This window comes from Eublepharis macularius, chromosome 5 (assembly GCF_028583425.1).
Source record: "Eublepharis macularius isolate TG4126 chromosome 5, MPM_Emac_v1.0, whole genome shotgun sequence".
NCBI lineage: Eukaryota > Metazoa > Chordata > Lepidosauria > Squamata > Eublepharidae > Eublepharis > Eublepharis macularius.
This window is the reverse complement of record NC_072794.1, coordinates 158,133,373-158,159,961: the sequence shown is the minus strand read 5'-3', so window position 1 is coordinate 158,159,961 and position 26,589 is coordinate 158,133,373. Positions and strand designations below refer to the sequence as shown.

Genomic DNA, 26,589 nt, shown 5'->3' with positions numbered 1-26,589 from the left:
CACCATCTTAAGAGGACCACAGAAAATTTGCTGCTCCTTGGGGTCCCCCTTCCCTTCTTCAAAAAGACCTCGTCCATCATTTTTAGATAATTATTGATGAATCAATGCTTAAACATTATCCCAAAGCAAGAAGAATAGATCTCATCAACTAGCCCCACGGCTTTGCCTGCTGGTAATTTACGAAGCTTTCAGCTGTTTTATTCCAGGTTGCCGTCACAGGTCGAGTAGATCTTCTTTTCTTCTACCTCCTCATATTAAATCATTTCATCTTTACCCTTTTGCTTCTTCCCCTCCTGTTGCCTCCTTCCTTGGCCTCAGAATCATTCCAGTTAACATTAAAATTTATGGGAAGCTGCACTCTAAGGTTAAGGCAACTGGAAGAGTTTTAGATGGCCAAACTAATTTGCTGTGACTCTAGTTAACCTTTTCTCACTGCTGGCAAAGGAAACTCGAAAGTATTAACATCTTAGAAGTGCGCTGAAAGGACGCATTTATTTTTCTCCAAGGGATAAGGAAGAGGGCCGCAGGGAAGCAAAGAGCTGCTCCATGCATTATGCAGAGTGTGGAAGTAGTCTGAAGGGTTTCCTTAGATTGGGTGCAGCCTGGAGGTCTCCCAGAATTACAGCTGACTTTCCAGATGACAGAGATCAGTTCCGCTGGAGAAAATGGCTGCTCTGGAGGGTGGACTCTGTGGCATACTACCTGCTGAGGTCCCTCCCCTTCTCAATCTTCACTCTCTCCAGGCTCCATCCACAAATATCCATGAACTTCCCAACCCATAGTTGACAACTCTACTTCCCAATTAGTGATGCTGCCAATTTGTGAGAAGGGGGCCAGTTTGGAACAGGATCTTGCTTAGATGGGATTATTTCGCTGTATTCCAATCTGACAATGATCAGGATAGTCCAGGTGAGCCTGATCTCGTCAGATCTCAGAAGCTAAGCAGGGTTGGTCTTGGTTAGTAATTGGATGGGAGACCTCCAACAAAGAACAGGGTTGCAGAGGCAGGCAAGGGCAAACCACCATTCTTAGTCTCTTGCCAGGAAAACCCCCACCAGGGGTCTCCATAAGTTAGTTATGACTTGAGGGAACTCACCACCACCATTCCAATCTGAGTATCATCATTCCCCCAGCCATTACAACGTCTCCCTTTCCAACCTGTGTTTATCTTGCTTGATGGCAGCTATAGCAAGGGTAGAAATATGGACTCCAAGATGGAGATCTAGTGATTGGAACGGCTTCTCTCCCCATTCCATAGCAGAAAGAATGCCAGTACCCCCAAAGAGTGTGAGTCTCCTAGGACTTTTCCAGTGTAGTAGACAGCCTTTTCCAGTCACCATCACCACTGCCATATCAAATGTCCCTCATCTTCTTTCATCTTTACAGATGTTTCGTCTTGGCCAGTTCACCTTGAATTTCATTGAAGGTGATGGTTTGGAGAGAGGTCTGTTGATGAACATATCCAAAGTGGAGACATCTATAGGACAACTGGATGACATCCGCTTCGATGTGGGACTTGTTCTCCCTGAGTCTGTCCAGAGATCTTCATGTGTTTCTTTTCTGCCCAGGCATAATGAATGTGTGCTAAAGGACATAAACAAGATACCTGTCTGTTTTCTTGTGGAGTGGGGAGAGTGGGACACTACCATCTGATGTTAATACATATACACTATTTTCCCATGTGAAATTTGAAGGTACTATCTCATTAGTTTTGTAGGCTAAAAAAAAATAAACCATAAAAATCTCCATCTCATAACATAATGGTAAGGAAATTGAACTGAGATTCATTTGAAACTCATCAGGAGCTGAATGAAAGTAAAGCTTGTTTTCAATTAGGCAAAAAAAAATCATAAAGATTTACATAAAATCCCCATACCAGCTAATTGACATTAGTGTGAAGTTCTTAATATCACTCTTCAAATCCTCGGAGCCTACCCACAGGTCAGAGAGCCTCGCTCCAGAAAGCAACGATTATGTGCCACGGAGAGAAGAATGTATGATGTGGGTTAACAAACGCGGCACCTTTAAGAAATCAAAAGAATGTTTGAAGATTCCATTAGATGGTTCAGAACTTTTCTCACATCACTTACAAAGTTACTCTCAACCCATATCTCAGCTTCAAGACTCGTTATCCTAATGTTTTGTCTGACACTGTTCTTTTGCCGGATTCAACTGCACATCATGCAGCTCATTTAATTAAGGAAGGGTGTTCAGCCTTTTTAAACGGCCATAGCTCAGCACAGTACAGCACGTATGCTGCATTTATAAGGTCCTAGGTTCAAATCCTCACATGTTCAATTACATAAAATCTTGAAGGTGCAACTGTACATAGCCATAACATTGCAGCATTCATGTGTCAAGTTTCTCCCCTGTAATGTATGGCCCTCCCTTACTTGAGAGTTTTCCTGACTCTACTGGCATCAACAACCAATTATGAGTGTATGAGAGTGATGATGATATCACAATCCATATCTCTGACTGCTCCTAGACAAGGATAAGATACAATATGACACAATGAGATGAAATATATGATATGATATATGTCATAAAATGATAGTGTGATAAAATTATCCTCTGGGAGAGGGGAGAAAACCTATCCGGAAGTGGCATTTCCGCCAAAGACTCAAAAGTCATGTGCAACATATCATTTTAAATGATGTTCAGTAGTAGCATTGGAAAAACCTGCCAATTGAAATAGACTGTATTGGGTGAGATGAACCAGCGTGGTTCAATGCAGGGCAACTTCATATATTCATATGACCCACTATCCTTGAAAGCCAAAGGAACCCACATTTCTATGGCTGGCAATTGCTTTGCAGCTCTACTTGGGATACAATGGGCACTGAATTACTTTAGAGTCCTAGCCCACTATCAATGGCCAGGCAACTCAATATGAGTTACAAATACCTGCCAAATCAGCTCCCAAAGCAGAGTGGCCTAGTTTGCATATGGTTGCTAATCATGTAAATCAAGCACAATTTAACTGCTTCATCACCTATAAGCCAGTTTTCTTTCTGCTCCCAGTAGCTGACATAAAAAGTGGGAGGAGGAAGAGGATCGGAAAACACATCTTTGTGGCCTTGCTTATACCAGGTTTTGCTCATGTTTTCTTCTCAGGCAACATCTCGCTCCATGATTGGGCAGAAAACTGCCTGCACATTTTGCCTCCTTCTTGGGTCATGTAAAGCCTAAACTGGTGATTTCCACTTATTCCCCCTGTAGACCATCCTCAGAGTCCTCCGTCCCAAGTGAGGCAAAAAAGTTTTGTTCTATTGATGGAAATTTTAGTCTGTAGAACCTTTGATTGGACAATAGAAGGAATATTTTTAAAAAAGAATAAAAACTGGGGATTAGAGTTGCCAGTTCTGAGTTGGGAAATTCCTGGAGATTTGGGGGTACAGTCTAGAGGAGGTGGGGTTTGGGGAGAGGAGGGGCCTCCACTGGATAGAGTGCCACAGACTCCACCCTCCAAAGCAGCCATTTTCTGCAGGATAACTGAACTTTGTCAGCTCTAGTTCAGGTGTAATTCCAGGAGATTTCTAGCCACCACCTGAATACTGGTAACCCTATTCAGAATCCAAGGCAGCTAATGGCCGAAATGGGCACTGGGTAACATTCCCAGAATGCCAGGCAATTGATAATAAATAATAATAATAACATTTGATTTATATTTCGCCCTTTAGGACAACTTAATGCCACACTCAGAGTGGTTTACAAAGTGTGTTATTATTATCCTCACAACTATCACCCTGTGAGGTGGGTGGAGCTGAGAGAGTTCTGAGAGAGCTATGATTGACCCAAGGTCACCCAGCTGGCTTCAAGTGGAGGAGTAGGGAATCAAACCCGGTTCTCCAGATTAGAGTCCTGCCACTCTTAACCACTACACCAAATTGGGCTGAGTGCTGCTCTGGAGTCCAGACAGAAAAGTGGGATATAAATAAAGAACAAATAACACAATAGTGATGTGACACCCTTACTGGTAAAACATATCACCAATCTCTTCTCCCGATCTAAGGTGAACACTCCAATGCAGTTATGGGAGAAAACCGGGGGAAATACATGAAGGAGCTATTTTGTTTTCCTGAGGCAGCTCAGCCTGTGGAATCTCTGCAGATTAGGAAAAGAAGACACTATTCCTTCAATCTGAAAAGTCACCATATAGGTTAAATGTGTGGCTTTGTATTCATGGGATAATTCACACAAATTATCTCTGTGCTAAGAAATGATAATACTGTTGTCCTCCTCAGACTCAGCATTACTACTTTCCCCCAACCATCACTGAGAATGTTTCAGTGCAATTAGCCCAAGAAAGTTGCCTGAAGCGATGCGCATCAGAGCTCACTTACGTCCAAGGAAATGTGGCTACTGATTGAACTGCCAGTTTACTGAAATCATGACACTGCTGTTACTGCCGTAGAAACTCCATTAAAGCCCTGTTCAGTCATTATAATGTGGGTGCTCTAACTCCATGAAATGGGAACATGTACCTCCTAATATACCCATCGCCATTTTGTGTCAACATGAGAATGTTCATATTTTCTGTCCTCAAAAATCTGGGAATCTGATCACCCATATTGAAAAATAGAAAACAGTGACCATGCCTAGCAAGAGGATCCCGCTTAATGCAATCCCCCCTCATGTATCACCCTAACAGTGCCTAGTGAGAGGATCCCGCATAAAGCAAGCCCCCCTCATGTATCACCCTAACCATTCCTAGCAAGAAGATCCCGCATAAAGCAATCCCCCTCATGTATCACCCTAACAGTGCCTAGTGAGAGGATCCCGCATAAAGCAAGCCCCCCTCATGTATCACCCTAACCATGCCTAGCAAGAAGATCCCGCATAAAGCAAGCCCCCCTCATGTATCACCCTAACAGTGTCTAGTGAGAGGATCCTACATAACAACAACAACATTCAATTTATATACCAGCCTTCAGGACAACTTAATACCCACTCAGAGCGGTTTACAAAGTATGTCATTATTATCCCCACAACAAAACACCCTGTGAGGTGGGTGGGGCTGAGAGAGCTCCAGAGAGCCATGACTAGCCCAAGGTCACCCAGCTGGCTTTAAGTGGAGGAGTAGGGAATCAAACCCCGCTCTCCAGATTAGAGTCCCACGCTCTTAACCACCACACCAAACTGGCTCTCCCCCCTTATGCAATCCCTCCTTATGTATCACCACAACCGTGCCTAGCAAGAGGATCCTGCATTATGCAATCCCCCCTTATGTATCACCCTAATTGTGTCTAGCGAGAGGATCCCGCATAATGCAATCCTCCCTTATGTATCACCCAGACCATTTCTAGCAAGAGGATCCCGTATAATGCAATCCCCTCTTACGTGTCACCCTGACTGACTAACGAGAGAATCCTGCATAATGCAGTCCCCCCTCATGTATCACCCTGACTGTGCCTAGTGAGAGGATCCATATAATATAATCCCCCTTTATGTACCACCTGAACCATGCCCAGTGAGAAGATCCCGCATAATGCAGTCCCCCTTTATGTATCACCTAATCACAATGATGTGATAGGGCTTTACTATTGATGAAACAGAACTCTGTGAACCAGGATGGCCAATGTATGGTCAACCTGGCATTTCAGCTTCCCTGTTAAGAAAACCAAAATGACGTTTGAGGGAATCAGTGTGTGGCTCATGATGGCCTTTTGCATTGTCCATCAGCAGACCTCTCCAAGAAATGGCCGTGTGTTGCCTCTTTGCCTGCATTCATATTTTCTCATTAGTGATAAGCTTGTTACTAAACATTAGGGATAAGGTTGTTGCTGAACAACACTAGGCAGATGGTAATTACCCTATGAAGTTTTCATTAGCACGAGGAATGAAAACTTGTTCATGTTTTTAGTTGTTTCTTTAAAATATTTATGCCCTGCCTTTCCTATTAGCCCAAGTCAGCTCATAGTCATGACCAGCAGGTCAAGCAATACAATTAAGACATCATAAAATGATACAAAACACAGCCATAAGCCTTCCTGATTGGCTTTTCTGAGGACCTGCCTTTTATCTATCTCTAATAATAGGGGATGCTTCACAACCTAAGGTGTGCACTGAGCTATCTCTTGGCCAATCTATCAGATTTCCCCTATTAAAGGGAAGAGGAAATTTAATACCTGGGAGATTGAAATTTCAGAGTCTGAGCTCCTTCTTTCCTTACCCTGCTACCATAAAATGAATTTGCTTGTTCGTGCTACTTTGGGGGCAACTGGATAATACATGTGACATGCATCAGGGGGTCCTGATTAAGAGCAGAACCACAAGTGACAAAAGGCACAGATTGGACACTTGTCAGCTTCCCTCAAGTTTTGATGGGAAATGTAGGCAGCTTGGTGGAATGTTGGACAAGTGACAGTTGAAAAGTCCATTGGACAGCAGTCAGAGAGCGAAGCTGCGAGACCAGGATGCCTACATTTCCCATCAAAACTTGAGGGAAGCAGACAAGTGTCCAATCTGTGCCTTTTGTCACTTGTGGTTCTGCTCTAAGACATGGGCACGAACAACGAACAACGAACATGGACAAACATGACCTGTTCACGAACATGTTTGCTGTTGGTTGTTTGTGGGGGCCAGCAGGCCCTCCTCCAGCCATCAAGATCCCTACCACACCACTCCCAGAAACCTGACCTGAGCAGGCACCAGGAAAGGTACCAGTAATAAATAATAGCTTGGCCCAGAACCTGGCAGCAGCCCTGGAACTTGAAGGGGTAGTTCCCTATCCCACCACACACAAAGAAAATTCAAGCTCCAATGCACTCTCCTTGTCTCTCTCTCAAAATGCCCACAGCAACTGTATCTCCCTCACTGTCTGCAAAACCAGAGCTGGGAGCCCCCCTCCCCCCTGCTCTTTGCTTAAATTTGGAGCTCCACACTTGAAAGGAAGACCTGCCTGTCAAGCTAAATTGGGCTTAGATTGGTGTTTCCAGGGCAACAGCAGGAGTTCAGACAGAGTTCAGGCAGTCTCTGCCTCCGGTTGCCAAAGGAATTGATGGCAGGTGCCAGATTGTCTGGCTTGACGAACAGCAATAAACAGCAATGAACGAGGCTTGCAACGACCACCTGTTCATTTAAAATGGGGCCTCAGGAACAGCTTGTTAGCGAACAGCAGATTGGGCTGTTCGTGGCTTTTTTTTAGTTTGCATTGCTGTTCATGCCCATTTCTAGTCCTGACTAAACTAGAGTTGCCATTTCCCTGGCGGAGGAGGGTAGAGAGGTGAGAACATACCTCCCAGGTGCATTCTTGTCGTTCATGGGAATTATATCATCATGCCGCCCCAAGGGCGCTCCAATGTTTGGGTCCCAAATCGGCCCACTACAAACTGCACATGCACTCCTGGGCCTGTGCAATGATGTCACTTCCTGGAAGTGACATCATCACGCAGGCCCAGGAACATGTGCACAAAGAGGAGAAGTACAGTGAGTGCCAGGTACCCCACCACCACCACCACTGGGAGGGAACAGAACTTGGCCAACCTACCCAACACCCATGTTCAAGGTGCTAATGTTCCCAAATGCTCTGGTAGGCAAATCTTCTACAGAGGGAGATGACAGGCTTTGGCCTTCTCTCCTACATTTTTCTCCTCAGCCTCCAGCCTAAATGACTGTGGAAGGGTCCTATGTGCCCTGATGTTGGGTTTCACATGCATTGACTACTATAGTGTGTAACCAATGGGACAGAGACTTTCTTTTCCCCAGTATTTTCTATCCCTTTGTACTTTAAATGGCAAATGATTATATTAATACGTTGTTCTGTTGCATCGTGGATCTAAACTCTCTGCCCCTGTCCTATGCTTAACTGTTCTGTTGTCTTACTGATGAAGAGATACCCTCAAATGCTTAGAGAACTAAAGAGGAGGGAGGCAACTCATTTTAATCTACTGCTTGGTATTTCTAGCTAGTATTGTTTTTCCTGTCTGGAGTATTGTCATTGCCTCAATTTCAGCTTTCCACACCACACAGGCTACAGTGTAAGGCTGCAATTCAGAAAATGCAAGCTTACGACATCAACCTAAGCACATCCAATTGACTGTTGACTGCACCCTAAACAAATTTTCCTCACGATTCCAGCCAAATGTTTCATCTTCATATTTTCATTCATTATTTCTATCTGCTTTTTTCCTGATCATCTTAAAATACAGATCCATTGGTCCTAGTTCTCTGGTCTGGCCGTTTCAAAAAATTGTGTGTGTCCTTGCTAATGAAGTTATCTAACAGCTGGGCAATATATCATTCTATCCACACTTTGCCACCTTAGAATTTCAGAGACTGAGATCTCTTTCCCTCTTGCAAGGATATACATCAGGTAATTATTTTGTCTTTAAAATACTGTGGGTGATGTAAAATAGTTAAAAGTCCAGTAGCACCTTTAAGACTAACCAACTTTACTGACAAAGAGAGCTGTAGTTCTCGAAAGATTATGCCTCAATAAAGTTGGTTAGTCTTAAAGATGCTACTGGACTTTTTACTATTTTGCAACTACAGACTAACATGGCTAACTCCTCTGGATCTATGGAGGTGATGTGAAGCTCAGTCAGTGATGATGGAGCTGTGAGATCTCAGTCACATTTGCAAGCCACCACTTCACACTACAGTCATAAAGTAATCAACAATACACATGGGCAAATCAGTCCAAAGGAACCTGGAGGGACTTCAAGCACTTGCTTATGGTAAATTTTCCCTACACATCTAATTCATAAAATTAAACTTAACAACCAAAGAATTCAGAAATACATTACTGGGCCTATCTTCCCTGGTAGCATGAACTGAATGAGGATTCAGTGTTTTCTGTGCCCTTATGGAAGAAGCCTTCAAAATCTATATTTATCTGTTTACTATATTATGCCCTGCCTTTCCCAATTACTTATTTATTTCTGCAAAATATTTCTATGCCACCTTCCCACCCAATAGGATCCACAAGGCAGCAAGTAAGAAAACTTTAAAAACACTCGTCTCAGCTGCTGCCCCGCCCCCCGGCTGTATTGTAGGGATGATAATAACACTGACTTTGTTCAGCTCTCTGAGTTAGACACTAATCTGTCTAGAAGAGCAGTATATAAGTGCACTGTTCTTATTATTACAGCTGCTGTAGCATAGTGGTTAAGTGGTTGGGATGTGAATCAACACTCTGCTGGTTTGACTCCCACTCCTGCCATGAGCTCAGCAGGGGGCCTTGGGTAAACCATTTGTCCCAGCTCCAGCTCCCCAGCTGAATTGTGGGGATAATAATGACACTGACTTTGTTCACTGCTCTGAGTGAGCACTAATATGTCAGGAAGAGAGGTCTATCAGCACACTGTTGTTGTTGTTGTTGTTGTTGTTACAAGAATGCACAACCGCATTTAAACATTAGGGTCCAGATGTCAACTTTCCCCTGGATTCTGGACAGGACAAACAAGTCCAGGGACAGTTCCCACCAGGTTCTGGACAAGACAGAAACACAACGACAAACAGCTGTCACCTGGTATAAGACAAAAAACAGAACAGCATACTCTCACCCTTCCTGTACAAAAAAAATGCCTTGACTACAAAATAATGTAAAAAAAAAATGCCTTCTGTAATAAGCCCAAGGCAATTTACCAACATGACCCCAGGTCCAAGCAACAACCTTAAAACACAGCACAAACCCACCATATGATAGAACTGTAAATTCCAAAAAGAGAATGAACAACAAAGATGTTGATTCAGGAAATAAATTCCATTCATCTCCAGCTTAGACTATATGCCCATTAAGAGGAAGCCCATGGCGGCGGCCGGGGGGGGGGGTGTCTCTTGCAGGGCCAAACAAAAACAATGAAAGTTGATACCTTATGGACTGCCACAAGAAGCCAGCGGCAACAGTACAAGTCTAGGGATGGAAAGAGGAACGACCTGGTGGGAGGTGGGGGGACTGAAAGGATAGCTGTTGTAATGGCCACACTATTATTTATTTGTTTTGAATCTTTTTTTAATGCTACCTCTCAACAGAAGCTCCCAAAGTGGACTACTTTGAAACAGCCACTAAAACAAAGAAACAAACAACACTAGGATAAGAAGCCTAAGATGCAATATTTTATCTATTTATTTGCCAGGGAAAAAATGTAGAAACCTTTCAGAAAAAGAAGTAGATCAGATAACTGATATGAAAACTTTGGCAGCAGATAAAGAATAAATCTTTTATTTAAAAACTAATAGGCAGCAGATGAAAATAAATAATCTACAAATGCACATAAAACAATGATTAAATCAAGGCGGGGGCAAAGCTGCCAGAGCTTTTCCATATGATAAGTGTAAGCAACTCTGAGCAATCCTGTACAGTTATAAATGTGGAACGCTTACTATATACAATTCATTTCCCACTATGCTAATTTTCCTGTAAAGCTTTCTCTTCCCATTACAGAACCATCAACGTTTTTTAAGTCATGCATACCAATTATTAACATGGAAAGGAACATTTTAAAAAATGTAACTCATCCTTCATAGCAAGAGGGGGGCTTTATGATTTCTCTGTTCCTGAGAAGCAGTACAGGCTAGGTAATTCTTTGTTTATTTCATTTATACCCCGCCTTTCTCAGCAGTGAAGACATAAATGGCTCGTATCATTCTTCTCTCCTCCATTTATCCTTACAACAACTCTGTGAGGTAGGTTAGGCTGCAGTTGTATGACTGGCCCAATGTTAAGAACATAATAATAATAACAACAACAGCAACAAACAACAACAACAATCTATTTATATACCGCCCTTCAGAACAACTTAATGCCCACCCAGAGCCCTTTACAAAATGTTATTATTATCCCCACAACAACAATCATCCTTCAAGATAGGTGGGGCTGAGAGAGCTCTGAGAGCTGTGACTGACCCAAGGTCACCCAGCTGGCTTCAAGTGAAGGAGCGGGGAATCAGGCTCCAGATTAGAGTCCTGCTACTCTTAACCACTACACCAAACCGGCAGATCTGTGGTCCACCTAATCCAGTCCACTGTATACATAGTGCCCAACCAGTTGCCCTGGAGTGCCAAACAAACAGGGCATATAGGCTGAGGCCCTTGCCTACTGCTGACCCCTAGAACTAATTTTCAAAGGTTTGCTGTCTTTGTATATGGGAGATCCCTTCAGTAATCAGGGCTACTAGCCTCCAAATACAGAGTGGCGAAGGGTCAGGTTCCACGGTCCCTTAGCAAATCTCTTCCTAAGCTGGAATTTTGGATCTAGATCACATTTATCATCAAAACACTGTCTCTCATTTTCTGCACTTCCACAGACTTCTAAAATGTCTTTCCAACATTCTCACCTTGTTCAAGAGTTGCCACTGCTACCTCAGCAAAGCCAAGAGATTTTGAGGGTGGTGCCTGGGGAGGATGAAGTTTGAAAAGGATGTGACATCCCTTCTCAGTGATGCTCTAGGAATTTCCCTTCATATTTTTGCTAAGGAACAGAGAGACATGGGTGTTACCCAAATAGGAGATCTTAATTGGTTGGGGAATTAGCATTGAAGGAGACACAGGAAGAGGGTTTAGCTAGGAATCTCCACCAATGTATACAGGGATTATTCCCTTAGAGAACTCTCAAGTAAATCAGGCAGATGTTCAACAGGAAAGTTTTTTTTTTAATTAAAGAAAAATAAAAAGCAAGCATACAGAAAATCTCACACAGCATGCATACAAGGCTAACTAGGAAAAACAGGGAGGAAAGTGGGAGAAAGTAGCTGGGGAGGATGATAGTTACCAGTCCTGAAGAAAGAGGGGTCCATGGGAGCAGAAGTAAAATGACCAGCATTTCACAGGAAGGAGAAGGCTCAAGTGAACTCAAGTGGGTGCATGGATCCAGAACACACGCATTGAGCACATGGCAGGGAAGCCCAATTATAGGGCAAAACATATCCGGGGCAAAACTGACATCTTGTTCCCCAAAACAATACCTTAATTGGTTGTCTGGAGGTAGGGCAATAACTTGGAAAAGGTTTGATATGACTATCTGAGATGGACTATAAGTAAAAATATTGCTTGATAACCTGTTAAGTACCAGATGGGAAGGCTATCAAATGTGCTGAATAGTTTTGATTAGGTAAGTGGGAGAGGGGAGGCAGAAGAAGGTGTTGATGAGATTAGGTAGGGAGCTTTTTCAGGAAGCCTCATTATCTCGGCTTCTCTCTGGGGCATGGCAGCTGTCAATCAGTCATCTCCTCTCTGACTCACATCTTGGTAACTTTCCATTTGCCAGGTCAGTCGGCATCCTCTCTGTCTGCAGCCAGGCAGTGTCTAGAAGTTATGGCAAGGGGTTGATGATATTTCATATCTATAAACTGCCATTTCTGTGGGGGGGAGGGGTCTGACTGCTAACATGGGGAAATTTCTAGAGCATTGATATTAGGGATTCCATTTCCCCACTGGGGGCGAAGGATGCCCCACTCCCATCTACCACCTCCTGACTCTACTCACCTGGCTAGCAGGGGAGGAAAGGTGGGGGAATGCTGTCTAGGCACGCTCCCAGGGCAGCATGATGATGTCATCTCTGGGGGTGACATCATCGTACCACACCTGAGAGTGCTCCTGCGCTTCTCAGTGGGCCAATTTGGACCTCAAATGTGCTGAATCGGGCCCACTGATAAGCATGCATGTGATCTCACACCTGCATCGTTGCATAGGCATGGGAATGCGTGCATGCTATGTGCACATGTGAGGAACATCAAACAGGTAAGCGCCAGGTTCCCTCACTCCCATCGGGCATCCCTAATTGATATGAAGCCCATTTTCTGACCATTTTTCTCTTGCTCTCGTTTCTCAAAAGCAGGTTTGTCTGCCACAGGCTTGTTCCCACAGTCATAGTGTTTCCTATTCCCACCAAAAGGAAATTATCAGAAAAACTAGAAACTCACTCCATTGGCACGGGCGGTTATTTATTTTCTTACTTCATTTATACCCTAACTTCCTCCCCAATGGGAACCCAAAACTGCTTATACCATTCTCCTCTCCTCCATTTGATCCTCACAACAACCGTGTGAGGTAGGCTAAACTGAACATGTGTGAAACATCCAAGGGCACTCAGTGCTTAACGCAGCAGCCATCAGCATTCAAGAGATCCTGCTCCTATGGTGACACTTCTGCTATCGTGGAGAATACTCTGTTCCCATTCCCTTCTTGGTTTTGCTTGTTTTGTTTTACTTCATTTATACCCCTCCTCCATTCCCCCTCTCCTGTGTAGAAGATTAGGCTAAGAGGGTGTGACAAGATCACCCAGCAAGATTCCATGGCAGAGCAGGGATTCAAACCTGTGTCTCCCAGCTTTTAGTCCTCTTAGTAGAGATATGATGAAAGTTGGTTCATTTTTCAGTGTTGAAAATGCTACGGGAGGGCGGAGTCTTTAGATTGTTCATCTAAATCGTCAATCACCTGAAAATGTGTAAACCATAGCAAAAGAGTTCATAGCCTTACAACTTTTTAGTAATGAATAGAGCCACCTCCGTACTCTACGGAATGACAAAGTTCCCCTGACCACACACCCCATTTTATCATCACACACCAATAAAACAATGAAAATAAAAGTCAAAGTGCATTGGAGGGGTCAGCGGGATGCTAGAATAACTAGTACGTGAAAGGAATGCCAATTAAAAGATTTTTATGAAACTAAAAGACTCCTTAGAGATCCTCTACAGAAAGGGAAATGATAAGAGTGAACAATTGACAGGAATCTGAGTGTAAACTATGTGCAGATGTATTATTATTTATTTGATTTATATCCCACCTTTCTCCTCAATAGAGACCCAAAGCAGCATCCTCTATTTTATCCTCACAAGCACCCTGTGAAGTAGGTTAGGCTAAGAGAGTGTGTGACTGGCCCAAGACCAACAACAAGCCTTCCTGTCAGAGCAGGGATTTGAACCTGGATCTCCTAGATCCTAGTCTGGGCACTGTAACCACTTCTCCACACTGCCAGTGTGCTAAGAAAACTGTGGAAGATGCCTCTGTGTATATTTATAACTTGTGAGTCAAAAGGATTTTCAATGATTCGTGTTTTGGCTGTTGTATAACATGCCAATCATCGTTATGTTAAGTTGTTTTATTTTCACTTACACAAATGTATTTCCTTATACTAGCTCTTTGTTGATATGAATATTGATGTAGTTTGGTTCGTAATTATAACACATTGCTGACCCCTGATCTAAAGCAATGTTAAAGTACAGTTAGGACGGGTCCCTCATCAGATAGACCTTTAGGGGAATTCTGAGGGGAGCCAAAAGTGTTCTTAAAAGATAAGAAAAATTTCTCTCTGTGTTTGTTTACATTCCCCAGAATTTACTGAAACATCTATTCTTTCTTCCCCTGCCTCTTACAAGCCATTTATCAGAGCCAACCCCATTGTAAAGCCTGGCCCAATCTTTTCCATAACCATCAGCATGATGCTGACATTTTTGCACGTAATCCCTCAGTTCCTATTAAAGTCACATCAGCTCATAAAAATGAGAAAATATGGAGGCATTCCAAAGAGAGTGACAACGGGACGCTCAATGGAAGAATGATCATTGGAAAAAGCAATTTCTCTTTCTCAGGCTTTTTGTCTCACATAGAATACAATGGATCTTGTGTCAGGCATCGCTGCGATATTTTACATTGGCTGAATCCACATTACCTTTTTCCCCGCAGTTTTTCCGGATATCTTCCGTTTGCCTCCAATCCGCGATTTTGTCTTTTCCGTTCACATCTCCACCTCCAATCCGCCTTTTCCGCGCGTCCTCGCGGTCACACGCCTGCCCGAAAACCGTTTTTTTGGGCGGGACCTTTTTTCCCCGCCTTTTTTTTTTAAAAAAAAACCATTTTCCGTTATAACGGACATGCGTAATAAAGAAACATAACCTATTCGAAACATCAAATGAGCACAGCAACACCATTGGTCCGCGTTTCTTGGCGGGGTTTTTAAAAACGTTATAAAAGGGGAAGTGTATGGGGAAAAACTCTTTGTGGGTTTGAGTGGTTGTTTGGTGTTTTTGGAGTTGGTGTTTTTGCAATCTGTGTTTTTTGAAATGGATCCTATTCTGGCTATCATCGGGCATGTGCTTCTGATTATGATGGCATGCCAGTCTCAGATGCTGCTGGCCTACTGGCGGTACCGTGCCCAAAGGCGCAGGGCTGTTGCTAGATTTTTGTCCAGCAACTCGTTTACCACCTTTGCAATGACGCGTGCACGAAGACGACGGCGCCAGCCCCGACACCAGTGGTTTTTCCTGGCAGAGATGCAGGAACCGAGGCAGCATTGGGTATACCCACGCAGCACGGATTGGTGGGAGAACATCGTGCTGCGACATTGGGATGAGCATCGGTGGATTCGCCGTTTCAGAATGTCCAAGGGCACATTTTTGGAGTTGGTCGCCGCTCTCCGTCCAACGCTTCAGCGAAAGACAACAACCTTCCGCTCCCCGATTTCTGTTGAGCGCAGAGTAGCTGTTGCGATCTGGTGGCTTGCAAGCGGCACGAGTTACCAGGTCACCAGTGACTTGTTCGGACTTGGCAAGTCAACTGTTGCCTCGGCAGTTGTAGAATTCTGCCTTGCCGTCGAGCTCCACCTGCTTTCCCGAACGGTTCTCTTTGGAGACTCTATTACCCAGGTAAGTTGTATAGTGAACTAGCTGAATTTCGTTATGCCGGTCATCCTTAAAAAAAAAAATTCTGTGCTGCCTCTTAAAAACCTTATAAAAACCCTTTTATTCACAGTGCTGCCACCCTCCCCTACGCTTCCACCCCCTGAAAGAAACCATAGGTACACTGGAGTCATGGTTTGCACTGTGTCTCATGCCACATCACTGTAAAACTGGATTAGCAATTCCTACACAAACACATTTGCGGATGACCTTTTAAATTGTGCTGAGCGGCATCACAATAGTGGACATGTGTCTCTGCTATGGCACGTCCACTGCTGCAATGTTAATGCCAGCAGAATTTAGGCAACAAAAATTTTACTTTGTTCCAATTCTCATTAAGTGAAATCCGAACACATCCTCTCTTAGTGCCAGTCACCCACCACATTCAGGTTATGATGGCATAATTGTGATTTTGGACCACTGGGGTCATTGTCTGCACAGCGTGTCATGCCACAGAATAGTGCAACTGGGCGGACAATTCTTTCCCGTGTTCTTTGTGTTAAAAAAAAAAATTTGTTCAGCTTTGTTATTGGCCCCATGGGACTGCAATGGTGTCTCCAGTTGCGCATTGTTAATGCTTGCTATCCCTGGGTCAAAAGTAGACCTCTGTATGGAGACTACATCTTCGATTGCTGTTGACATGACTAAGGCATCAATTTGACAGTGTCTGACGGTTTTTTTTTGGTTCTTCGGTTACAGTTTAATCGAAGCTGCATGATGGAGCAGAGAGAGACCATATCGTTCTCTTTCTGGTTTTGAATGAACAGAATGCAACTTCTATGGTCTTATCCCCCCCAAAAATAAGTTATTCGAATTATGCCACCACGTGAAAAATCCCCTCTCTATTCCTTGGAAACATCTCAATGACATTTGTAGTGGATGTCCCTGGAACAAAGCAAGAAACATTGTTACACAGTAAATGTTCACATTGCTTTCATGTGCCAATCACTGTAACTTTCATGGCAACTGTATTTGAATCATTGGACATGAGAGATAGGAATAGTCAGCAGTGAAATAGATGTGGATTGAGTTACGTAAGGGCTTTGAACACTTCAGAACACATTTAACAATCTGCTACGAACCCATTTGTAATAGTTCCTTCAAGCATCAAGCTATATCAACCCTGGGCATTTTGTTAATTGGACTACTGTGGAATCTTTTCCTTCTATCAGTATTGAAACAACACTTTACCGTGCTTCCAAATTTTTCCCTCAGTTTGGTTAAACAATAGTCTTTGTTCCCCACCCTATCTTTTCAAACAGATAATGGATGGCTTCAGGAGGATGGGGTTTCCTCACTGCGTGGGAGCAGTCGACGGGACACATATCGCCATTTGTGCCCCTGGTGGCCGTCCAGAGCAGTATGGCAACAGGAAAAACTTCTCCTCGATACTGCTCCAGGGGACTGTGGACCACAGAGGAAGGTTTGTGGACGCCGAGGTGGGGTGGAGTGGCAAAAACCATGATGCGTTTGTTTTTGCCCACTCCGCCCTGTGTTCTGCGATGGACTCTGGCGCACTGATCCCCGATAACCACGACATGGTTTTGGATGGGATTAGAATTCCACCTGTGATTTTGGCTGACGGTGCATATCCCATGCGCAGATGGCTCATGAAGCCATACGGCCGAACCGCAACAACGACCGCACAGCGGAATTTTGATCGGCAACTTGCTCGCTGTAGGAACGTGGTGGAAAGGAGCTTCGGTAGATTGAAATCCAGGTGGAGGTGTCTCTCACACAGGCTGCAGATTAGAGAGCAAAATGTCATCTCAGTTGTGACTGCATGTGTGGTGCTCCACAATTTGTGCGAGAGCAAAGGTCACCCGATAGTGGGTGGCGGTGAATGCCCCTCACCGGTGCTGCTGTCCCAACAGGAGGAGCAAGATTACAATGGCAACACCGGGCACCTTGCGGAGGGCAAGATGGTCCGCGATGCCCTTGCCAGACATATCTTGGGAAGGATGGACTCACTCTGAGATTGCTTGTGTGTGTTGGCCAAACGTGAATACCGGAACAACACTCATGTTAACCGGGCTCAAGACAGAAAGAAACACTGTGATTGGGGTTGCAAACATTCTTCTTTCCTCTTGTATGTTAATAAAAATTACTCTACATAAAGTTAGAGAATCTCTCCTAATATTTTTCTTACTTGATTTAGAATATTTAAGTTTAAGCTTTGGAAGGAAAATTGAAATGTGTGGTGTTGTTGATTTGCCTTACAGAATGCGATAATTCCTGTTTGTTTACATGGTTAAGCACAAGGCGGTGTGACAACAGATTAAAAATTGATATTTCCAAATGAACCATCATTTTGGAAATTTCCAAAGTCTCCAACAATGACATTTTCACAGCCAACCATTGCTTAATATGTTTGTCTTTGAAGCATTTGAAAACAACGTTCTAGGATACATCCAAGCACGCAGTCTGGGAAAAAGGGGGAGAAATCGGCTTAGGAATGGCCAGACACATCAAGGAAAGCCACAGCAGCCACTTTGCAGGATGTGCTTTTTAGAACAAACCGAGATCTACTTGAAATAACTCATGGGTTACTGAATTATCTTTGTCATGTTCCAACTCACCCTGAGAACACTGGTTCTTGAAAATCAAAAATGCACAAATCATTGTTAGTCAGAAAGGTGCTTCCCGTCCCATAAATATTTTTTGCAAGCTTAGCTTAAAATAGCAGACTCCGCGATCCATTGGCTAGATGCATCAGTGTACAAACATCTCGGAGGCAATCAAATCATTGATTGTCACAGGACATGATTTAGATTTAGATAACATCTTCTCACCTCACATGAGAGAATACATCTTTTCCAGTAATTGTGTTTCTTTCATTTGATCAGGAAAGGGTGACTAGTTTGGAGACACAAACGTAACATGATTGGGGCTCCCCTTTTGGGGGGGGGTTGGGTATCTCCAAGACCTGGCTAACTGTGTTATTAGATATTGGGTTGACACAAGACACATCTTGAGTGAGAATGGGGACAATTTTCACCGTTGTGTATGCCGGTGCGGTTTATTTGGGAACTGTCCTTTGTCTCAGTCAGAGGCCCAACAAGTCATGGAATTGGATATAACTAAGGGAAGACAGGAGGGGGTGGACAAAATTCAGATTGCACATGCCATGACTGATCTAACCAAAAAAGGGGGGGACTGCGGTGTTGAAAGCACGGGACTGAGTGTGTGGGCAACGGTTGAGATCATAGAAACCCAACAATAGCGCAAACACTGCCCATAAGTGTGGTTGAGGCCATGCCAGAAAGAAACCACCATTATCAGCCTGGATCAGAATTCTCATGGAAAAGCCCATCCATGTCGACACACTACTGGTGTGCTCCTGCTGGAGCTGGGCGTGAGTATGGACCATACACCACGTTGGCCTGGATTGATGTGTCCTCTGCAAGTGCTGAAAATGCAGTTTGCAGAAAAACAAAAATGCATGAACGTTATAAGAAGGTGCAAACATTATTTTTTTCATGAAGTGGAAATTTGAAATTGTGGCTATACATTGTTAGGAACACCAAGCAAAAATTTTAATTAACACAACTACAATTATTAAAACTGTGGCAACAACATAACCAAAGACTCATCCTAGGACGACACTGCACAATGTTCAGAGGGTCAGCCTATCTCTAGGTTTGCCAACGCATGACCGTCTGGTGTTGGGGTGCCTGTTAGAGACAGTTAAAACGTCCTGAGACAACTGTTCTGTTTCTTGCGTGACAAATGTTTGCCGGTGTTGACTGGCTAGCATCTCTCCAAGTGCTTTCAATGTTTGGACAGCATCAGTCATCACTGCAATGTTACTTTGCCATGCTCTGGCAAAGTTGTCACTTTCCGACCTTGCTTGCTCCAAAAACTCTCTCTGTAGCCTCCTCTCATCCGACCTCCATTCACACATGACCTCTCTGTCATTCCTCCACTCTGCGAGATGAGCATCATGTTCCTGCCGAGATCGGTTCATCATTTGGTCAGCCACGCCATATAGTGCCGCGTTACGCCTCTTCCTGTTTCTGATCTGGTTTAACCTTGTCCCCGGAGAAAGTTCTGCCAAACATGCGTTCAATCTTCCTAATTGTGTGAAAGATAACTTTTGTCATTGATCCATACACATTAATTCCACTACAGCCATGTATAATCACGAAGCATTACAGAAAGTATTGTGATGGTGGGATGTGCCCCACACTGGCCCCAAGCAAAGAAGGGAATTGGCATGACAGGAGCACTGGTCTTCCATGTGACACAATGGTAACCGAAAACACAAGTTGCAGTTCAGAAAACATCAGTCCATGCATAGATTGCCATGCACACCTGTGGATTGATTACCATTTGCTGTTGGGGATTGTCAAATAAGTATGTCGGAGAGGATCGATTCCAGTGTGCGATCCACAAATTTATGAGGTGATGCGTAACAACCATTTTAAACATTACAGGTGTGTGTTCCGAGATGAGAGACATACCACTGTTTCGAATTAGCAAGTACACAGATCCTTACTTTTCTAACCGATGATGAATAATCCACTCACCATTGTTGTCGCGCAAGCGATGGGCCATTGGCAGGTCAGATTCACTGTCCGCGTCATCCTCAGCACTGGCACTGGTGGGATTGTTCTCTGCAAATCGAAGCGTGTGACATTATGAGTGATTAAAAAGGCTGTTCCTTGGTTAAGTAACGCAGAAAAATCCTGGATGTCCTCCGTTCTCCAGGTTTGTGGCCAGATGGGGTTGTCACCGGATCATGGTATGCAGAAGTTTGGAAATGCAGATGCTATCTCTCTGGGATGACAGCAGAGGGACAAATTGTTTCCATTTCCAAAGTCTCCAATTCAGTTTTCAGTAAAATACGTAAAGGTTCAATGTGGGCACTGTGACACATGGAATGAGATTAACTGCATGCATAAATGGACTCCTGATGTTGTAATAACCTGAATGTCTGCAGGACACGGGTACCGCTGTTCTTGCAAGGACAGCGATCTTGTCTGTGTCTTAACAGTTCTAAAAACACCAAACCATCCACCTTTCACAGCAACATTCAAATAAGTGTGATTCTCAGAAGGGCACTATGAATTTGACAAAACATTTTTTTTAAAAAAAGGAACCATATAGTTTAACATTTTCACGGGGGAATGTACTCAGCTTTGAAATCACACGTGATGGTGACCTGCACTCCTCACTGTAGAAAAGGAAGGGTGACATCTTCATGGGCAGTTATGTGCTTAAACAACATAAACCTTGTCTTGTCTGGATGGGTCATCTCTTTTAAAAAAAGAAATTGAAATATGCCAGCACATGACATCCCCAAATCATTATCACGCTTTTCAGGTGGGGTTTTCACAATAGAATGAAATCTGAAAAATAACCATTAAACAAGAAATACAAATTTGGCCCCCAACAGGCACACTCAATACCCACCCTTGTCTTCCAGTCCATCTATGGTGCGGTCAAGGTCATCATCGGCTACATCCGTGGACGATGTTGAGTTATTTTCTGGAGTCAAGGAAAAAAATATCACATTATTAGCTTTTTACAAAGGTGAGCGTGCGCACAGACAGAAATTGGTTTGTCTCACTTTTATGTTGTCTGGTGTGCACTCACGTTCATACATGGTCGTTGGTGACGAGGTCCTCAAGAGGGCAGAATCCACGGTCACCAAATCGTGAGTAAATAACTCTTCAGATCCCTCCATTATTACATCAGGCCTGTTCAGCTCCTGGCGACCAATACCCAAATTCAAGCTGCGTGCAATTCTTCTTGGCTTCACACTCGCATCACCTCTCAATATACTGTCCAGCTCCCTAAAGTATGGGCAGGTGATTGGTCCATTGCCTGAGGTGGAATTGTGAGCAATCACGCGTTTGTACTCCAAACGCATAGCTTTGGTTTTATTCCGGCATTCCAACGCTGTGCGTTGATGGCCACGGGAGGACATCATCAGTGCGATTTTTTGAAAGCAATCAATGTTTCTGTGGGAGCTCCTGAGGGCTTCTTGAATTTTCTCCTCTCCCCAAAAAGAAAGCAAGTCCAGCACCTCGCGTTCCCTCCATGTTACAGATCTAAATGAAGCTGGTGCGAGGTCTGTCATATTTAAGCAATTGCTCTCAATGCCCCAATCTCCCAAATATCAGATGACAAATGAAGATTATACTTCCCTTCCACCTTTTGACGGAGGCGCAAACAGAATGCTGTGATCCCCAGTCGCTCAGAGGTTGACCTGAACTGTGTTCTCCCGCGGTTTGTTCAATCTATTCCCTGACCATGCGCAAAACAGCCCAACGGCTACCGTTCCTCTCTCCTGCCCTTTTATCTATTTTTATATTTCAATATTCCGTTATATCGAAGTTTTGTTAAAATGGAGGAACGAAAGAAACGTGGCAAACACCGAAGCGTTGTCTGTTCTTTGTGTTGGGGTGGTTGTATTTCTATTTTTTAAACTGTCAGTTCTGCGACCAAACTTTCAAATGTGCAGTTGCCTCAATCCTGCAAAAGCCGTGTTTTGCGACCAAGATGCGGATCCTCAGAGATTAATTCTAGTGTGTATTTTAACAGCGTTTCCCAGTATGTCCTCCTGGTCACTGGTTTTCTTTTTTAAAAAAATTAATTAAAAATTGATACATTTGCGCGGGAAAGCAAGGCAGTCTCCAGAGTTGATTTTCCTCCTTTTTGCAGAAGAACATGTCTCATTGGACAAAATTCAAGCGAGAGACCAATGAACTGTCTGTATTTTCGCGCCTCTTAGTAGCCGTTTTTTGCTCGTGTTAGTTCTCGTTCAATGTTTTTTTTGTAATATCGATCTCACAATACGATGGCCGGACGGGCTAAGGGAGTCTTCTGGACAGATGAAGAGGTGGAGACACTTCTGGACCTCATTGCACGCTCAGGGAAAGCTGAGCGTGTGATGAAGAGCACTCATTTGCCAACCAAGCTAATATTTCACAGGCTTGCAAGGCAAATGAGTGCTCGTGGTTACCAGCGGACCCCCGAGCAGTGTAGGTCCAAATTCAAAAGGGTAAAAGGTGATTTTTATGGGGCGCTGGAAGCTTGGCAGGGGATTCCTCGCCAAAGCGGAAAGCCCCCCTACTTCACCAGTCTCATGCACCTCTGGGATCTCTCCGGAAGACCAAGCTGGCAGACCCGAAGACATGCTGGTAAGTTTTTTTTTTATAATTTGCGTTCTGTAAGTGTGACTTGAAAGCTCTCCCTTTGGCTTTCTCAGGACACAGCGGATTCCCTTGCTTCTGGGAATGTCCTGTTATCTGTCCCTTTAGTTTTGCGAAATAATGTAAGATAGATAGAGTCTTGAGGCGTGCTAGCGTGAATTAGAATGGATTCCACCATTGATTGGTGTTTGAGAGAAGTTGAGAAAGTAAAAAATTCTTAGCTTTCCTAGAAATGTGCATGCAACACAGTCTTTCCCCCCAATATCAATAACATTGGTTCATTTTGTTTTCATTAATAGAAAGGATGACTGTTATGTTTGAGTCTGAGTTGATTCTCTGATGCTTGGCTTGTTTCCTTCTCAGCCATACTTCGTGGAAGAGTTGCGGCTCATCGTGCGGGTGAGGAAGAAGAGGAGGAAGCTCAGGAAATTCCTCCACAGTCACCTGAACAAACCGCCCCAGAGGACACAGAGGTTCCAGGGACACAGCAGCACTCTGGTGAGCCTAGTACTGAAATTTCCACTAAGTGCTGGTCACAAGTCGCACGGGTCAACAATTCAATAGCACGGTGCTCTAATTCGGCACATCAGAACAGATGAAGTGTTGTCCTTTGGCATTCCTTTATTTTCAAGCTTGGTGTTTAATGGTACAGGTTGTGCACGTGCGGGACATTGTGCTGCTTGAACATGCTTTATCCTTAAGTATTTGCTCTGCTGAAATCAAAAATTTACAGTTCCCAACACATGCTCCTAAGCTGCATTGACAATGTGAAAATCAATAACGCTATTTCTTCAAATTTTTAAAGTGCCCTGTTTTTTTCTTTCACAGTTGAAGAAAGCGCCCCGGGAACGTCGGCAGAGGATGCTCCCTCAACTAGTGCTCCAAGAATAACCAAAACCCAACCCAGGAGGAGAAGTGTGGAGGACATTCTCACCGCAATGGAGGCCATGGAAGGAAGACTGGGTGCCTCCAGTAAGTGTTGTTTTGACAGGTGAGATAAACCCTTCACCTGGAAGATGATAATATCTATCCACTTCTCCACCTCTCCACAGTCACCAACTTGCAGGAGAGGATGACCATGGTGGAGGGGCGTCTGAGAAGAGTGGCGCGAAGGGTGTCCACCCTCGAACGGCGTGACCGGCGAACGGACAGAGCAGCAAGCACTTGAACTGTACTTACTTCTGTAAATATTCTTGTATTGCTTGGAATATGTGTAAATAGTTAATAATGGTTCTAACCAATTCATGCAGTAAATGTTAAATTAAAGGAAAATCAATGCGTGCCTTTTGTAAATATTTCCTGTTAACCCCCCCCCCCCCCAAAATTATTGTTGGAATATTTCAATTTTGACATATAAACACTTTTGGTACTGTTTCTTGGTCTTTTTTTTTAAAAGTCTCTGGAAAAACTGCCAGGGCAGCAGTCTATATAACAAGCGATCCTGCATCTGAGTGTTGTGCATGTTATTGGGGTCAAACTTTGACAATACCTTTCCATTGCCCCATGGGGAGGGCAAGGAGGTGTTGGGCCAAGTGGAAGAAGGACCAGGAGCCATTCTAATTGGGCCAATTTTTATTCAACATATGCCTCTGCACAGCCTTTACTTGCATACTGGAATTGGGGTTTCTGTATGCTTGCATTTTAAAGAAAGGTTGAAAAATTTAAAGTAAGTCCTGATTTGGTCACCCTGGTAATGTTTTTTTAGGAAAAAATATTTTCTTCAAATCATGCAGCTATTCCTTCAAGACTGAGCATGCGACTCTCAAGTTTGTTTTTCCTTTTTTTATTTTTTTTCCGCATAAAGTTTGGTATAACGATATTACAAAACGTCCAAAGGAAGGTGCTCCACAAATCATCGTTTCGGGGAAAAACCAGTGACCACGCTCATATTGGGCCCCCATCACATCAAAAGAGCAAACGAGGAGGAGAAACGTCTGTGTATGGTGACTTTCAAAACTGACTTTCCTTGAACGATAGGATGCCGTTCCCTTTATCCTTTACCGCGAATGCTCCATTTAACGTTATTTCGATATCATAAAAAGAAAAATGAAAAAAAAACTACACATTATGAAAGGGCCATCGAAAGGACAGTCAATCCCCAGCATTCCATTGACCGTAAAAAAAAATTTTTGACTAGATTCTGCATAGCCTAATGTTTGTAAAACTGCAAGGTCAAAGACAGCAGTTCACAAACCACGAAGTAATGGATGTTTTGAGCAGCCAATCGGAACTCTTGGAACGGCAAGAAAAATGGAGGAGGGAAAGGTTCAAAAACAAAACCCGCGAAAATTGCGGATTGCCCGTTCACGGCCACCGTTAACGTCCCGCGAAAAACCCGTTCCTAAAAAAACGTGGAATATGCGGATGAGATGCGTTTGGGCCAACAGCTTATGTGACCGCGGCTCGGAATTGCGGGGGAAATCCGGGGAAAAAACGGAAGAAAAGGGGTAGTGTGGATTCAGCCATTGTCATGTATTCCCCCTAACATCTATTGACACACCATTCAAAAGAAAGAGTGAGAAATTCCTCTGGACTCATTTACATTTCATACATGAGGCGGGGGGAGGAATGCTTCTTTCCAAACCTGCAAACTTTAATTTTACAATTTAAATATATATAGGAGATCTCATCCATGAAGGGCAAGCATTAAGTTTCTTTCAGGAGTATGAAGGACCCCATAACTCATAAGTGCCTCAGGTATGGATGAATTATAAAGGCCCCTCTCAAGAGTGAAAAAAGCATAATCACTCTTCAAGGGTGAGATATTCTATTTACTCCAGGGGGATTTATCCCAGGCTACTTTAAAAAGGTGTTTAAACCTCAATAACCATTTTAGAGCCAGATTTCACCAGAAGCAAAATTTGAGGTGAATTTAGAGGGTCCTGTTCAAGTGAATCGTCAGGAGAAATTCTGAGGGAACTTAAAAGCATTTCAATAAGATAATACTGCTCCAGAGAGTTTTGCTCATTTTTCTGGAAAAAGGTGACTAGAGAAAGTACTCTAACATAATTAACATTCAAGGAGTGTACCTACAAACTTACATTGGCTTTAACCAACTGTCTTTGTTTGCACCAAAGAATCCTGGGAATTGTAGTTTGATGAGACTGCTGAGAACTCAGTCAGGAAACTATGCATTTCCCCACTCCCACACAAAAGTACATTTCCCTGAATAATAGGAGTGACTAAGTATGTGGAGCAGGTTCACCAAGAACCATGCTAACATCATGCCAATTCTATCTTGCAATTTTAAACTTTAAAATTCAGGCATAGTTAGTTTTACTTCCCTGATGTAGCTGCATAGCAAAATCCAGTAAAATAGGTGACACCAAATCTGCAGCAGTAATAATCTACCAATATCTTTCCAACACATTTTTATCTCACCCTTCCTCTAAGGCATTCATTTCTGAAGCCTGTATACATGCTGTTCACCCCCTCCCATTTTAGCATCCCAACAACCCTGTGAGGTAGGATAGGCTGTATTATCTACCAAATCTGCTCACAAGGTCCCATCTGACCTGTTATGCTTATTTAGCTAGCTATCTTATATTGCCAGAGTATTATCTTCTTTAAGAGTTATCTCTGGTACTTCTCAGAGGTCTGGACCACTAAGCAGGTAGTGTGATTTTCCCAATCTTAAATAACCCTGCAAACATCCTCTTTGTCCTATTGACTGAGAACTGCGTGGAACCTATATTTTTCCTCAGTAGGGCCAAAAGAGTCATTTCAAGGAAAAGGGCACAAGGGGACTCCCCCACTCCCCTTCCTCAACTGAAAGCCAGTTTGGTGTAGTGGTTAAGAGTAGAGAT

At 43.5% G+C, this 26,589-nt stretch overlaps 1 protein-coding gene across 1 annotated transcript; it reads left to right on the top strand.

The window, feature by feature from the left end:
• Positions 1-15,008: 15,008 nt before the first annotated feature.
• Positions 15,009-17,681, top strand: LOC129330431 (uncharacterized). Its single transcript, XM_054980460.1, has 2 exons — positions 15,009-15,590; positions 16,886-17,681. The coding sequence occupies exons 1-2, from the start codon at positions 15,009-15,011 to the stop codon at positions 17,597-17,599; spliced, it is 1,296 nt and encodes a 431-aa protein (XP_054836435.1). The 3' UTR covers positions 17,600-17,681.
• The last annotated feature ends 8,908 nt before the right edge of the window (positions 17,682-26,589 follow it).